At 37.8% G+C, this 15,566-nt stretch overlaps 1 protein-coding gene across 1 annotated transcript; it reads right to left on the bottom strand.

The window, feature by feature from the left end:
- Window positions 1–2,424: 2,424 nt before the first annotated feature.
- Window positions 2,425–4,788, bottom strand: LOC121880413 (zinc finger protein 112-like). Its single transcript, XM_042387605.1, has one exon. It carries the CDS (start codon window positions 4,736–4,738, stop codon window positions 2,441–2,443), a length of 2,298 nt encoding a protein of 765 aa, XP_042243539.1. The 5' UTR covers window positions 4,739–4,788; the 3' UTR covers window positions 2,425–2,440.
- Window positions 4,789–15,566: the final 10,778 nt, after the last annotated feature.

Genomic DNA, 15,566 nt, shown 5'->3' with positions numbered 1-15,566 from the left:
TGGTGGGGGGTGGGGGGAGGGTTGGGACTGACCGCATGGTTGGAAGAGGGAGGGAGGCAAGGTGGGGTACTTTGAGTGACAGATAGTGTCGTGAAGCATATATATTTTTTTTTATAAACTGAAGATATTTGTTTTAGCTCATAAAATTCATACAAATTACCCGGCCAGAATATAATTTACATTGCTGGAATTCTTACAATTTGGTGATCATTTTGAATATAAACATCATATATTTTGCATTAGACATACAAATTTTAGATAAAATGTTTACTCTGAGTAAATATGTTATCTTTTGTGCAAAATATATGACATTTATATTCAAAATATTCCTGGTCTTACAAGGAATCCAGCAATGTCAATTGTATTATCCTAACTTTAGTTTGAGGTATTATTTATTAAAATTTAGTGGTTTTCCCCCAAAAATTTCTCAGAGAGGGAAGAGCCAGCAGTGTAGTGTGAGAAGAGGGGGAGGGAGTGGAGTCCATTATTTGAATGGACATTAACTTGGCGACTATATTTCTCTATTTCTCTAAAGTATTAATTGTGTGCATGTACCATCATAAATTTAAGATGTTATTTTTACTACAACATAGTTATGTGTCGTCAAAAAGTGGAGTTTGGGGGTCGGGCCGGTTTCTATTGGAATTAATCCCATATGTTCTGTTGTTCACTTAACGCGGTTTTCACTTAACACGGTACCCTCTGGGTTTTACTGACCGCGTTAAGTGGTGTACAACTGTACATCAATACTGGTATATATATGCAAAATTAATAGTCACGGCTGCTTCAAGGTAACATAACGCCAAAGTGTGTTCCGGGCGGGGGGGCGGGGGCAGGATGTCTTCCGGAGCGTCCTCTTTTATGAATGTTCAGATATGGCAACCCTAATGTTTTGGAACTGCATGGTTATTTCAGATTCATTTTGAGGTCAAGTTGGTAATTAATTTTTTAAGAAAAAATAAAACATAAGAATTAGGCTGAAATATGAATTAACGAGGGTACAGTGTACTGTATATTACTTTTGTCTTTATTCAAGATATCTTCAAGTCATGAGACCCACTAATTCCCCACCTCAATATTGGGTGAACTGACAGTGCATCAGGTCAGTAATATGAGACCACTATTCCCTCCACCCCATCTTCACTGCAAATGAGAGAAGTTTACATACAATGGATGACCTGATATTGCAGGAGAGAATGAGGATAAATTTACTTTTTTTCACATAGACATAATGTTTCTTTGTTATCTCTCTTTTATATTTATTCTTTAATTACTCTTAATTCTTTCTATTTTTCTTTCATGATTTCTCATAGCCTATCCCTTATTCTTGTTATTTACTTAAAAAAATAGAGGGTATAGATAGGAGATGGAAAGTGGAGTAGAGAGTGGTAGAGGTAGGGTTCTTTGGGAGGAGGGAGGGTTGATATGGTCACCCACCCCCAAAAGGATTGATTGTCCTTTCCCCTTTGTAACCAAGTGTATGCACTTGGCTGTTGCCTCATTCACCAGTGTTTTTATCTATTCATTATTATATTCTCATAAGATCAGCCTACTATGTTGTATGTTTCATAAATAATATAACATACAGTATGAAATAAAAGAACAAAATACAATACAGTACTGTATATACTTTGACTTTAAAATAAAACAACAAACTAAATCAGTGCTTGTGGTGTGGCGGTAACAGAACAGACCGAGGAATGCATGGCTCAGCAGCAGGTGATGCAAATTCTTTGCAATGTTGAAGAATTCTAGGATGCTTTAATTACTGCTGAGCCCAGCTTGTAACACAGTCATGAACTCGGTGCACAGTTAGAGAGTTTGATGGAACCCTACAGGCAACGCTACAAAGAGTTTAAAGGCCGCTGCCAAGCTCTCATCACGGCCTATTTTACGCCTCAACTATTGAATGAGAATCCGGTAACGATGACCCTGCTGCTCTGGAGATTGGTAATGAAGTTGAAGTTGCTTTGTTTAAGTGTCTGCAGTTGATTTTGAAAACTTTGAGTCCAACTATCCTTCATCCCCGGCCTTGGACTCCCATCATCTCCCAGAGCTTCCCACACCTCTACTATTTGGTGGAAATGATAAAAAATATCGCATAATTAACTTCCTGGCTTTTCTTAAAATATCTATTTAATAATTTAGAGGCAATTTATGTGACACTGTCATTTTTGGAAGGTTAAGCTGGTTACCCAAAGTTGCTCTAAAGTAAAGGTCGGGTGAGTCCAATACAATACAGATACGTATAGCAATTTTAACACGATAAAGGGCATCGCTTGTGTGGATATCTGATGCGTGACCGTGTACCAGTACGATATACCTGTGCAAAAGGAGACCCCACTGTATTACTGTATGTATTGTTCGAAAACATATACAGAGTATACTTATTCATGTTCAAAGGCTAACGATACTTTCGGGGACTGTATATTCCCGGTCATTACTGCACTGCACGAACAAGAACGGAGCCCCTGACCTCAAAGCCAGGATGCTTTGAAGTTGCATGTTTTCTCAAACTACTTTCAAATCTAAAGTCTACATTGCATATTGGGCAATGAACAGGTTTTTCTCCAGTATGGGTCCTCATATGCAGCATTAAACTGTGTGCCACAATAAAAGAAGCACTGCAGAAATCACACTGATATCGTCGATCTTCAAGATGGATTCTCCTATGATTGAACAAATTTGAATTGCATTTGAAATCACGAGGACACATATCACACTTGTATGGTCTTTCTGAGGTGTGAGTATATTTATGCCCTTTCAGATGATCACGGCGAGAAAATGCTTTGCCACATTCTGAACACCTAAAAGGTTTCTCACCTGTATGAATTGAGAAGTGTGTTTTTAAATGAACTTTCTGGGAAAAAGCCGCTTTACATACTAAGCAAATAAAAGGCTTCTTTCCTTCATGTACATCCAAGTGTTTGGTTAGGGAACTTCTGTGTGTGTAAGTTCGTGGGCAAAGGTGACACTTAAAAGGACTTTCCTTAGTGTGTATTTTCATGTGTCGGACCAGGTCACCAGGTGAACTACACAAGTTGTGACATATATTACAGGAATACAATCTTTTGCCACTTTTTATTATCACAATGTCTTCTTTGTATTGCTTAGCAGTATTTGAAGCTCTTGGCTGGCAACCATTTGCAAACGCTGAGTCTAATTTCCTTGACTGATTTACTTGAACACTCTGTCTTGTTACAGCCTTATCTGGATATTTCTTATACAGAGAAGTATTTTCTTGTACTTGCCCAATTGGAAAGTTTTCTGAAGGCTGTTGAGTATGACTTACTCTCTTTTTAACACCTGAAGTTAATAGTAGTTTTGATGTGTTCTGATCCAAAAGTCTCTTTGCTCTTCTTCTTACAATTCCTTTGCTCTTCCTGGGAGGAGCAAAACTCACATCATTAAGTGTCTGTAAATCTCCACAAGCTTCAAGATCACTAGATACCGGTAATGTAGAATTGTCTACTGAAGGTACCAATTCTGCAGAGGGAATCAATAATGGGATGTTAGACTTATTACAAGAGGGACCTTCTACCAGAGACTCCATACATTTATATTCTGGATCTATTGTAGTTGTGTTTTCACAATTGTCTTCCTCAATGTTCTGTAAGCATAAATACTTTTTTTCTTCATTTGCAGATCCAATACAACTTTTTTTATTTAAAATAATGGATGGGAAAAAGTTTTCATTCACTTCATAGTCTTGCACTCCATCTTCAAATCCCAAAAAATCATTTTCTTCTGATAAGCGTTTCAAAACTTTCTGGGGAGCAAAACTTATTTTCTCTTCAGTTTTGCTGGAATCACAATGAATTTTTTTGCTTGGGTCCAAAAACTTCTCCACCATTTTTTCTGAGGATATTATTCTGATATAATCTGCACGAGATCTGAATGGCTGCCCTGAGTCCAACCCAAAACTGAATAGTTCCTGTTGATCCTCTCCATTATCTGACCCAGAACCAAAAGGCTGTACAGGATCCTCTTCAATATCTGACCCAAAACCAAAAGGCTGTACAGGATCCTCTCCAATATCTGAACCAAAACCAAAAGGCTGTGCAGGATCCTCTCCATTATCTGACCCAAAATTGAAAACTTGCCCTGGATCCTCCCTATTATCTACCACAAATCTAACTGGCTGCTCTGGATTCTGTACATTGTATGCCACATATCTGAAAGGCTCTTCTGGATCCTCTCCTTTACCTTCCTCACAAAGAAATAATTTTTCAACAGAGGCTCTACCGAGTACCTTGGCTTGTAAAGAATTCTGATGAACATGTAGATGAGTGACAACAATATCTGGAGGATTGGGGAAAGTATTAATCTTCTGTGTAATGGTAAAATCTTGTACCTTTAGTGGTTGCTTATATAAAGATATGCCAGGAGAATGACATATATTATTTGTAAATTTAGTCACATGCTTACTGCTGGAGTTTCTCATGTTTGTTTCTATAACACTGGTTGAAGAACTTTGATGTGAAGGATGAGAGCATTGTGAGCAGTTATGCGTGCCACAGGTCAGGGAGTGTGCACATTCTGTGGTACAATGAAAATTTAATTCGTCTGTACTTTGGAAAGACTTCCGACATGTATTACAAATAAAGAGTTTTATACTAGTGTTGCTACGCAGACAGGAAGAATAGTTTTCTTGATATAGTGTTGTGTTCGTCTTATCTTCAACAACTGATTTTTCTGTTGTGTTTTTAAAACAGGTAGAGTCACCAGATTTTTTCATACCCTCATTTTGCTTTTCAATTACACACTGAGATTCACGCTTCCCACAAATATTGTAGGGCAAGATTCCAGAGAGTCTTGCCTGCTATGACAACAAGCAACACTACCATCTTTGCTACTGTCACATACAGCCAAAGATGCTTCATCTCTTCCTTCCTTAAGAGACTTGAATAACAATTTTCTCTGGCCACTTCTTGATTTTTTCTTCTTCTGCCCAAGATTAGTGAATTCCTTAACATTGGGTTGACACTCTTCTTCATCTTTATAACAGCAACTCATCTTTATACTTTTATATGAAAAGTCATTAACAACAGTCATACTGTTTTCCTTTGACACTGAGCTCTTAGTATTAATCTTATCTTGAGTAGGATTAAACTTTGGTGTCTCCAGCATCACCTCCTTTCTGGTATGTTCTCTTTCTTTTCTTGCACGTACTTTTCTTGTCCTGTGTGCAACAGAAGATGGAGAGCATCTCTTGTTATTATGTACATTCTTCCCTACTAATCCTATACTGTTAAAAAATGTAGTGCGATCAAAAGGGTACAAAATGCTCTCTGTTCCGCTTCTATTAACTTTGTCATTAAATGTCGTACATTGTGAACTTTCTGTACAACAGCCAAGGTAATCTTGGGCTATTTTGGTGTTATTCTTATCAACTGCAGAAGACCTTATTGTTCCCAACATTTTACTGACTTCAAATGGTTTCTCTTGACACTTATATCTAATAAAAGATTTACTGATATCGCTATCATTGCTGTGATCAGTACTTTCAGAATGCTTTTGTGCGTTATGACACGGTGTAAAATTATTTGTAGTAAAACTGTCTACACCATTATCAATATTACTCTTATCTGCACTACTATTCTGGAATGTGTTATCATGGCTAAAATAATTATGATCAATAGATAATACTTCACTATCACTTGGAATTGCCTGTACATTATTCATTGAACTCAATTTCTTGTCATATCTTTTATTTCTGCTACATGCCCCTGAAAAAGGTCTAAATTCACTTATATAATTTGATGGTAGGGAAGATATAGAATGCCATGCTCTCTTGATTATATCCCCATCTACATCTTTTCCCTGAAATTGTTCACAAGAGTTTCTTGGCGAGTTCCCTTTAAAATCTTCTTGGCTTGTTTCTTCAGGTAAACTTAGTGGTCTCCTCGACTCCTTAGTTATTTTATGAAAAGTGGTAACGTCAGCTGATGATACTTCCTTATATTTCTCCTTTCTGGCTGCCTTATTATCTGTGTCTTTATCAAGTTTTTGTGAAGATGACTTAAATTTTTTTCCCAGGGTTTTGGAGTTTGCTTTACTGTACGTTCTTGTAAAATTTTGTTTAAAGTTTACCTCTTCATAAAATTCCTGATTAGGGATTGTTGCTGATTCTACTTCACAATACTGGGACTTTGATAAGTTGTATCTACTACTGATGCCATGACAAGTTTCCTTGACAAACTTATTGCTTGAGATCAGTGCCTCAGAACTTCCTGGATCAAGTTTTCTTGGCGATGATATTACATTGGTACTTTGGGAGTGTGACAGATTACAACTTGGGTTGATACTATCAACACTGTCAACACACTTTGGGACTGAAGACATTGTTTCACAATTTTCTATATAATACCTGTCCGTGAGGGTTATTTCCATTTTCCCTTGGGGATAAGGTGGATCAGAATTAGTAGTGACAGCATCACCAGTACCAGCCATTGAGTTTTGTGTTGAAGTCAACTCTTCATATTCTCCTTTAAGCCCATTTGAAGGTGACACTGACATTCTACCCTGGAGGTCATACATATCAGAAACAGAGCTGACAATATCACCTGCATCTTCCTCAGATTCAAGCCCTAAGTTAGGCTTCTTATAACATTCTTGATTAATATCTTTTGGTGATGATGTCATATGAGGCCTCTGGGTGTCTGATGTAACTGTATTACTGTTGCCAGAGTTACCAATAATTTCATTAGATTCCTGTGTCATGATCTCACAAACTTCTTGGTGAAGGTTTTGAGCACTTAATATGATTTTGTTGTCTGGGGAATCAGATAAAATTGAATTAATGTTAGAAGTGTCACCAGCATTCTCTGTAGCTTGTGTTTGGACAGTCAGCTCATGCCATATTTGATTGACAAGATTCTCTAAAAATGGTAATTCATTGCCAGTTTGGCTACTGGAAACATTAGAAAGAGTTTTCACGATATCAATCAATTTTTCTGGAGAGTTATGGCAGGGTTCTCTTGCTTTTCTATTACTTACTGACTCTTCAGTAAGATATTTTTTGTTCATGTCATTGATACTGTCTGAATGTTTTTCTTTTGTTTCTTTAACACCCAAACTGCAATTAGTGCTGTTGTTAGAGGTTGGTAGGTTCATGGTACAAACATCTTCACACTCAGTGTCATCAGTTTTGTTTTCTTTTATTGCACCAATTTCTTCCATCATATTGACACTATTATAAACTGTATAAATTTTTTTGGTATCATTTGATGTTTGAGTAACAAGAGAATGGTTTATGTCTTCAGTATTAGGACAAGTATTATTGGTGTGGTCCATTATATTATCTTTATCCTTAATAAAATGTCCGGAGTCATTCATTACATCATCCTCTGTTGCAGGAACCTCTCTAATTTGCTCTGAAGCACAGTAGCTGGGAGCTGGTTCATCTGGATCTGTAATTATAGGTGTGGGAGATAAAGTTTCCATGAGGGCATTCATATTTTGTAGAGACAGGTCTTCCATTGGAGCATTTATATTTTGTGGAGACAGGTCTTCCATGGGAGCATTTCTATTTTGTGGCAATAGGTCTTCCGTTGGAGCATTTCTATTTTGTGGAGATAGGTCTTCCATTGGAGCATTTCTATTTTGTGGAGATATATCTTCCAGTGAAGCATTTCTATTTTGTGGAGATAGGTCTTCCATGGGAGCATTTCTATTTTGTGGAGACAAGTTTTTCTTGGGGACATTTCCGTACTGAGGAGGTACGTTAGTGTACACAGTCATTCCCCCTTTCTTCAGTTCATTTTCAGGAAAATTATAAGTTAGATGATCATTATTTGTCTGCACTTTTGTTGTAGGAAAATGTCCACTATGAGTAAGAAGAACTGGATGAGTTCCGTTACACTGCTTATGTTTTTGTGTAAGGTTAATATTGTGGCACAAGACCTGACTGTCTCTGTAAGATGTTTTCATATTTTCTGTACTCGTATTTGTGCGTATTTGATAATAACCACGACCCTCATTGTCTACAACCTGCATTCCTCCATTCAGACTTTTTAAAGAACTGCACATTCTATTTCTATTTGTACAATATGTTATTATTACCTTTGCAATATTTTTGGAACCTAGTTTTTTATGATTCTGTTCAGTCTCATAATCATTTCTGTTTTTACCTTGTCTCATACTATCTATATATAGCACATCTGGATATCTTTCATAATAAATGAAGTGAGCATAAGTTACAGGCCTAAAATTTTTCTCAATACTAACTAATCTTTCATGTTCTGTAATCTTGTTTACACACTTACCCTTGCAAATTTGTTTTTTCTTTTGACATTTCTGCAATAATATTTCATCATCTGAATCAAAACCACTAAAGCAACTTTCTGTTTCACTACCGCGACCATGACTGTCACTTAAAAGACTTCCAACATCCAAGGACTCTGGGGAGTCATCATCCTCAAAGAGCTGTGGTGTGTTTATGGTACTGCCAAGGTGATCTACCATCCTTTCCATATTGAAGATGGCAGACACATAAACCTGTAAAACAAAGACAGGGATGATGTTAACTCACCAAGGAACAGTATTTTATATAAAATGCAGGACACCATACCTTGCAATGCCTTGGCTGCCATAAAATAATCTATTTATAATTACTGTGCAAACAAATATTTTTTAAAGGTACTGTAAACATAGTAATAATAATAATAACATATATATGTAATACCTGTAATACTGTACAGTAGCTAAAACAACTATCTGTGTATGCTTTGTGGGAAACAATATGAGACCATGGACGATAAATTTTGGTATATGAGGGCTGTCACTAGTCACATATAAAATTTTGGAACATATCGACCCCCACCTGCACAGAGAATTGTTTTAGCTACTGTACATTAATAAATACAGCATGCCCTGACAATTCGCGGACCTCGATTATTTGTGGATGACACCCTGGGTGTACCCAAGAATGTTTAAGGGTAGTTTTAAAGTTGCTAGTATTTTTGCTAGATATTGACAAAAGTATCTATAGGGATTATGTCCACAACTGTACGTACAGTACATACTGTATGTGCTCAACTGTGTCATAAACTTAAGAAACTTTGACATCATTAACTCTAACAAGTACAGTAGTCGAAATAGTAATAGTCGTAGCATAAACAATAATAAAAAAGATTCAGACAGAATCACTCCAAGGAAAAAATAAACGTAAAAGGGTTATCTGGAAGAGATTTTTTTGTAATAAAAACTCGAGGAAGTGAGTCCGTTATCATTTACAGAGAGAAAGAGAGACATAAGAACATAAGAAAATAAGGAGTCTGCAATAGGCCAGTTGGCCTGTGCATGGCAGCTCCTGTCGAGAGTTACTACCACTTTCTATCATCCATGAATCTATTTAGCCTCCTTTTAAAACTTTCCCGCATTCCAGCACTTACTACAAAATTGCTAAGCTTGTTTCACTCGTCCACCACCCTATTTGTGAACCAGTTCCTTCCTATCTCCCTCCTAAACCTAAACTTATCCAACTTAAATCCGTTGCTACGAGCCCTATCCTGCTCGGATATTATAAGAACTTTATTTATATCTCCTCTATTGATTCCTTTCAACCACTTAAATACTTCTATCATATCTCCCCACTTTGAACAACCAATATTGTTGGTAATTGGAGAGGTCTTATCAGTTAAAACACTCAAAAAGTATAAATTTGCACTGGAAACGTATTAGAATATAAATTTTTTTTGGCTTTCTCCCAAAATAAAAAGAGGTATGAAATTCATGTTTGATCTAAAACGAATCTTTACCTCTATTTTTATCAGTAGTTTCCATGCACAATAGAAATATGGTTAGGAACGTTTACAGCTACTGTACACACCGATCGACCCACAGCAAAATAAATGCCAAATGCTGCGAGTCACTGCCAAATATAGTCTCACATTGTTCGCTGGTAATGGACGATTAACCAATCAGCACACTCACGGGTAAAATAGCATTACAGTAGGGTCGGGATATATCACGACTTTATATATACTGTACCTGTATAGCAATAATTTTTTTTTCGCAGGGAAATCGGGCAGGGAATATTTCAAATGTGCCGCCATGGCAAACAAATGCATTATTTGCTCACCAGAGACATCAACGTGGCTACTCACTCATGCATACACGCTCGCCCGCTCAGTCTTTCGGAATGAGTGACGAGAAAGCAGCTGACTCTGCTGCAGATTACGGCTTCTAAGGTGAGTGTACAGTAAATGGGTTGCTAGTGACGTGAAAAGTGAAGTGAAGGTAATGGAAAGCATGATGGAAATGATTTAATACTGTAACTAATATTTTTGGTTTGTTTGTTTATGATTGTAAAGTGAGGGTGGCAGTGTGTGGTCTGTTGTTCTCGGGATGGCGTGTCAGCAGCTGAGACTGGTGTAGATTCCAATTTCTAAAGCGAGTGTAAATGGGTTGCTTTTGATATGAAAAGTGAAGTGAAGATAATGGAAAGCTTAATGGAAAAGATTTAATACTGTAACTAATATTTTTGGTGTTCGTTTATGTAGGTGTGGGATTGTCAAGTGAGGGTGGCAGTGTGACATTTGCTGCCAAGTCTGGTGTTTCCAGGATGGTGCGTCAGCTGCCAAGTCTGGTGTTCCTTGATATTGATATTGAAATAGCCTGTTGTTCCAAAGTCTAGTGTTCATTGGGCTTTAGTTAGTAAGAAAATGAACTCGTTAAGTCAAGTTTAGTCACTTTTTTTGGCCTCCAGAACCTACCATATTTTCCCAATTGATTATATGTAATTAAATATCGCGATTAAATATATAGTGAACATCGTTGGATCCTATCTCACTATACTGTATATCCCGACCCTACTGTAGTAGGAACTTTGGTAATTATTTATGACTTCACAACCGCTGATTTCACTGTGTTTTATAGTGGATACTGTCGTAGTTATGGCAAATGTGTTAAAAGTAAACCTAACCTAACCTTGGTACAAGTAAATGTTCACTTGTTGCCACAATACGAAATCAAAGTTGAAAGTACGTATGTTTTTCTGGTAGTTTTTGACGTGTTATGAACAAATTAGACCTTCATTATTGGTGTAAATCAATACTGTAGTTTCTGAGATGTGCCCCCCCCCCATCTCAATACCGAGAGATTTATTATAAAAATCAATGTTATAAGTGTTCAAAACACATCAAAAACCATCAGAAAAACATTTTGAATCTAACATAACGTAACATAACTTAACTTAACCTAACTGGGGGAGCTCCAGAGTCGTTCGATGTTTTGGGTATGTAACGCCACATACAAACATACATAACAAAATGTTAAATATCTCGCTTAAACATAATTTGCGAAAGAAATGCCATTGAAAAAACATATCTTAGAATTTTCAAAACTATTGATTGCAAATATAAAATTTGCGAGATTCATTTAGTGATAACAAGTGAAAAGAAAATTTTTATGCATAATAAAATGTTAAATATTTAGCTTAGACATAATTTGCAACAGAAATGCCACTGAAGAAACTACTGATTGTAACTATAAAATTTGCAAGATTCGTTTAGAGGCAACAAGTGAAATATAAAATGCTCGAGATTCATTTAGTGGCAACCAGTGAAATAATACCCTCTGGTAAATTTAGTTTCAGCCACAAATACTGTTCAGCAATTTTGTTTTGTTTTTCCCATGGTATTTGGTGGGATTCATTCTAATTTGATATTCATTTGTCGGAAATGAGTTGTTTTGGATTACTGTATTCACCGCTCCCCCCCATACAACCTGACCTAACCAACCAAAGAAACCTACCTAACTTTACCTAACCTAACTTCCCAACCGTCCCCGCTACAGCCTCTCCTCGACTTATGACGGGGTTCCGTCCCAGCGGCCAGGTCGTAAGTCGAAAATAATACATATAAATTCTAAAATGGGGGTCTCTCTTTCTTCTCAGCACCAAGAAGACTCTCACTTTTACGCTTGCCAACCATTTTAAAGGGAATTACAAAAAAAAAAATTTGTCAGTACACAGCGCAATCACTAATGTCAGGACTCGAAAATACGTAATGTGAAAAATATTTTATACGACCATGGCTGTCATATGTCAGGGTTGTCGTAAGTCAAATATGTCGTAAGTCGAGGAGAGACTATATATTGAACAAAAGGTACCTATTTTGATATCTGGTACCAATGAAGCAACTTTGTTGAAGCATCATGATGTAATTTTACGTTTTTAATAGATGTGAGAGTACGCTCAAACATAACGGATCGGTTGTAAACAGACAACACGCGGTGACTGCAGATTTACGTTAATTTCTTACATGAAATTACTTTCTCGGTTAATCTATTTGTGACGGAAGTGGGATTAGAAAAAGTTCCTATTGAAAAGATATAACTAATGGTAAACACAAAATTGCTCTAACCGAGTTGTGGCTTAAACTGTAATAATACCCCTAACCTAACAGTTCTAACCTAACCTAGCATAACTTAACACCTGCCGTGGGCGAGTTTACTGAGACGGTGGAAGCGGCTGTTAGGTCTTTTGTATTAGCAGGAACTTCGCCGGTCATGGCAAAATATCCACCACCTTAAAGTAAAAATTAATAAAGCAACCAAAATTATATAAAATATAAAATTAACCATGAATACTTAGGCAGGCTTTTATCCACCATTTACCGAGGTCACAGTCTCAAGAAAAAGCAAAAGTTCAGAAAATTGTCATAGCTAACTTTTTTGGAGTACAAGTTGTAAACTCTTGGAATAATTTGCCCGAGTGTAAAGACGGCAAACGAGTGCTGGGGGCTTATTTAAGACCAACACTGGCACAGGTACAGATACATTCTGGAGACAGTACATGCCAAACAGTGTGTAACAGAGGTGTGACCAACCGTCCAACCAGGTACAGGCCGACAGCCTACATGACGTCTGGCAAGAGTCAGACTCACACAGGCGAAAGACTATCCGGATAAGACCATAACAAAAACAAATGAGCAACCAACAAATTCCAACAATAACATCAGCTGGTTTACCTTTTAATGTTTATTGACTGTACTATTATTGTGTCAGGTTTGGCACGATTATTATATCAATTGTGTTTGAGAGTACAAATGAAGTTACGTATTTGGAAATAGAAGGAAATTTTTCATTGATAACACTCTAAACAAGATAGCTTGAATTACTAAGCCTTTGAACCAATCGCCGTGATGTAAGAAGCCAAATTTCAATGTATGTATTCTAAAACAAAAATATATATGTTTATGTATGTAACCCCCCCAATTTTTATTTTTATTTGTGCCGATCAGTGGTGAAGAGGATAAAAGTAAATTAGAGAATATGTACAGCATGTATCAATTATTTTATGACTGACTTTTATTCCGTGTGTATGTAACCGGTTTATAATTTTTAGTAAGGATTTTTGGTCTGAAAATTTTGATGTGTTATTGTTATGATTGGTATTGTAAACCAGTAAGAAAGAGTAACAGTTATTTGAACATTCTGTGTAAATACTGTAAATATTTTATCGACGCTACCGCACACGAATCATTGGGGTAGGAGGAGCTGTGTCATGGGCACAGTTGCACTGATAATATATTTACTTTACTTTTATCCTCTTCACTTCTGATCGGCTCGTTAGCCGCTTGGGCGATTGGTCACGTCTCTGTTACACACTGTTGGCAGGTACTGGGCATGCACCGGCTCCTGAGTGTACCTGAACCTGCTCCAGTGTTGGTCAAGTCTGGTCTTGAAAGAACTCATACTCGGTGCCGTCACAACACTTTCTGGCAGATTGTTCCACGAGTTCACAACTCTCACTCCGAAAAAGTAATCAGAGACGTGACCGATCGCCCAAGCGGCTAACGAGCCGATCAGTGGTGAAGAGGATAAAACTAAACTAAAACTCACAGTTTTCTGGACTTGCGGCTTCTTCAATCTTGAGCTGTGACCCCTTGTGGGGCGAGCGTTCGTCACCTCCAAGTAAGGACATTCGACTGAGTAGTGCCCCTTGAGATGCTTGTGGGGTTCAGGATGTTTGGTTCACACTCAGGATGGAATGGAGAAAGGAAACTCACAATGTGCTCTCTATATACATGTTGTATTGGATGTACAATGCAGCTTGGTGCTGGGAAGGCAGCATGGTTACAAGCGTGATGTAGAGAGAGCTGGTTGGTGAGGACGCTCAGAGAAGGACAGCTTGTGGGGCGCCATGCTCGCCGGCGGGAGAGAGGAGGAGCGAGGGCCGCCAGGCAGCGGCGGAGGAGGAGGTGTTACTGGCTGGTTGGTGTGGGTAGAAAGAGAGACAGGTCACCATGAGGTCAGGTCTTAAATAGCGGGGGGTAGGCGTGGCTTAGTAGTTGACTCCCGCTCCGTGATGTATAAGAACATAAGAACATAAGAAAATAAGGAGTCTGCAATAGGCCGGTTGGCCTGTGCATGGCAGCTCCTGTCGAGAGTTACTACCACTCTCTATCATCCATGAATCTACCTAGCCTCCTTTTGAAACTTTCCAGAGTTCCCGCACTTACTACAAAGTTGCTAAGCTTGTTCCACTCGTCCACCACCCTATTTGTGAACCAGTTTTATATCTAGAAGTGTAAGTAACAAGAATGCAGAGGTCTTATTGCAACTATATCTTGCGCTAGTCAGGCCACACCTCGATTATGCGGTTCAGTTCTGGTGCCCCTATTATGTATGGCGGCGCAGGTTGACCTAGATCACGAGGCATACACTGGGGAATTGGTGGGGTCGGCTACTCAGTGACAAACTGCGTTTGTAGGGGAGAAATCCACTACATGCTTATACACCTCAATTCATATTATGCTACGGCGTCTGTAAAACATGTGTGAAACGAGCTAGCCACCCCTAGAGAGAGATTTGTTTTCTGTAGTGAAAGTTACCATCCATTTTCTATATATTCCTGTAATCTTTCCCTGTATCGTAAATTACCAAACAACATGGTATTCCTACAAAGAAATATATTCAGTGCATCCATAGCTTCAGGCCACTACCCAAAGAATTTTAAGACAGCAATTTTATATCAGACTGATACCAAAACCAGGAATAGCCCCCCACAGCAGTAGCAAACTGCAGACCAATCTCTCTTTTAGAAACTCCGGATAAAATTTTAGAAAAAAATAATTAACCACCGATTAAGAACACACCTGGAACTAGAATACAAATACAACACGTAGGTCTTAGGCAGTTACCAAACAGGGAGGTACTACCGCCTGGGAAGATATTGGAAGCATAATGTGTTGTCTATGGTAGATCTTGCTGCCATATGGCATCACGAAAATTGTGACCAAGTCCCAGGTTGCTGATCTGACTTTCTGCCTCATTTGCACACAATTGCAGGGTCTCAATTGTTTCTCTTACTATTGATAACACAACATACATATATTGTTCCTCACTTTTGATTTTTTTTTCATTTTGTATTTCTATGTGGTTTATTATTATTATTATTATTATTATTATTATTATTATTATTATTATTATTATTACCCCAGGCCCCGATGTGGGTCAGTGACCTGTTCCTGGGTGGGCTAATTCCCGTAAAAAAAGAAAAATCTCACTAATATGCTTGGACCAGACACACATGAGAAGGGTACGTGTTAACCAAATAT

The sequence above is a fragment of the Homarus americanus genome, unplaced genomic scaffold (assembly GCF_018991925.1).
Source record: "Homarus americanus isolate GMGI-L3 unplaced genomic scaffold, GMGI_Hamer_2.0 scaffold50165, whole genome shotgun sequence".
NCBI lineage: Eukaryota > Metazoa > Arthropoda > Malacostraca > Decapoda > Nephropidae > Homarus > Homarus americanus.
The sequence above is the reverse complement of the archived record's forward strand: the minus strand, read 5'-3'. Positions and strand labels throughout refer to the sequence as shown.

What these genes read in the sequence shown, in the direction of transcription:
- LOC121880413 (XM_042387605.1), bottom strand. Translation starts at nt 4,738, where the DNA reads ATGAAAAAATCTGGTGACTCTACCTGTTTTAAAAACACAACAGAAAAA.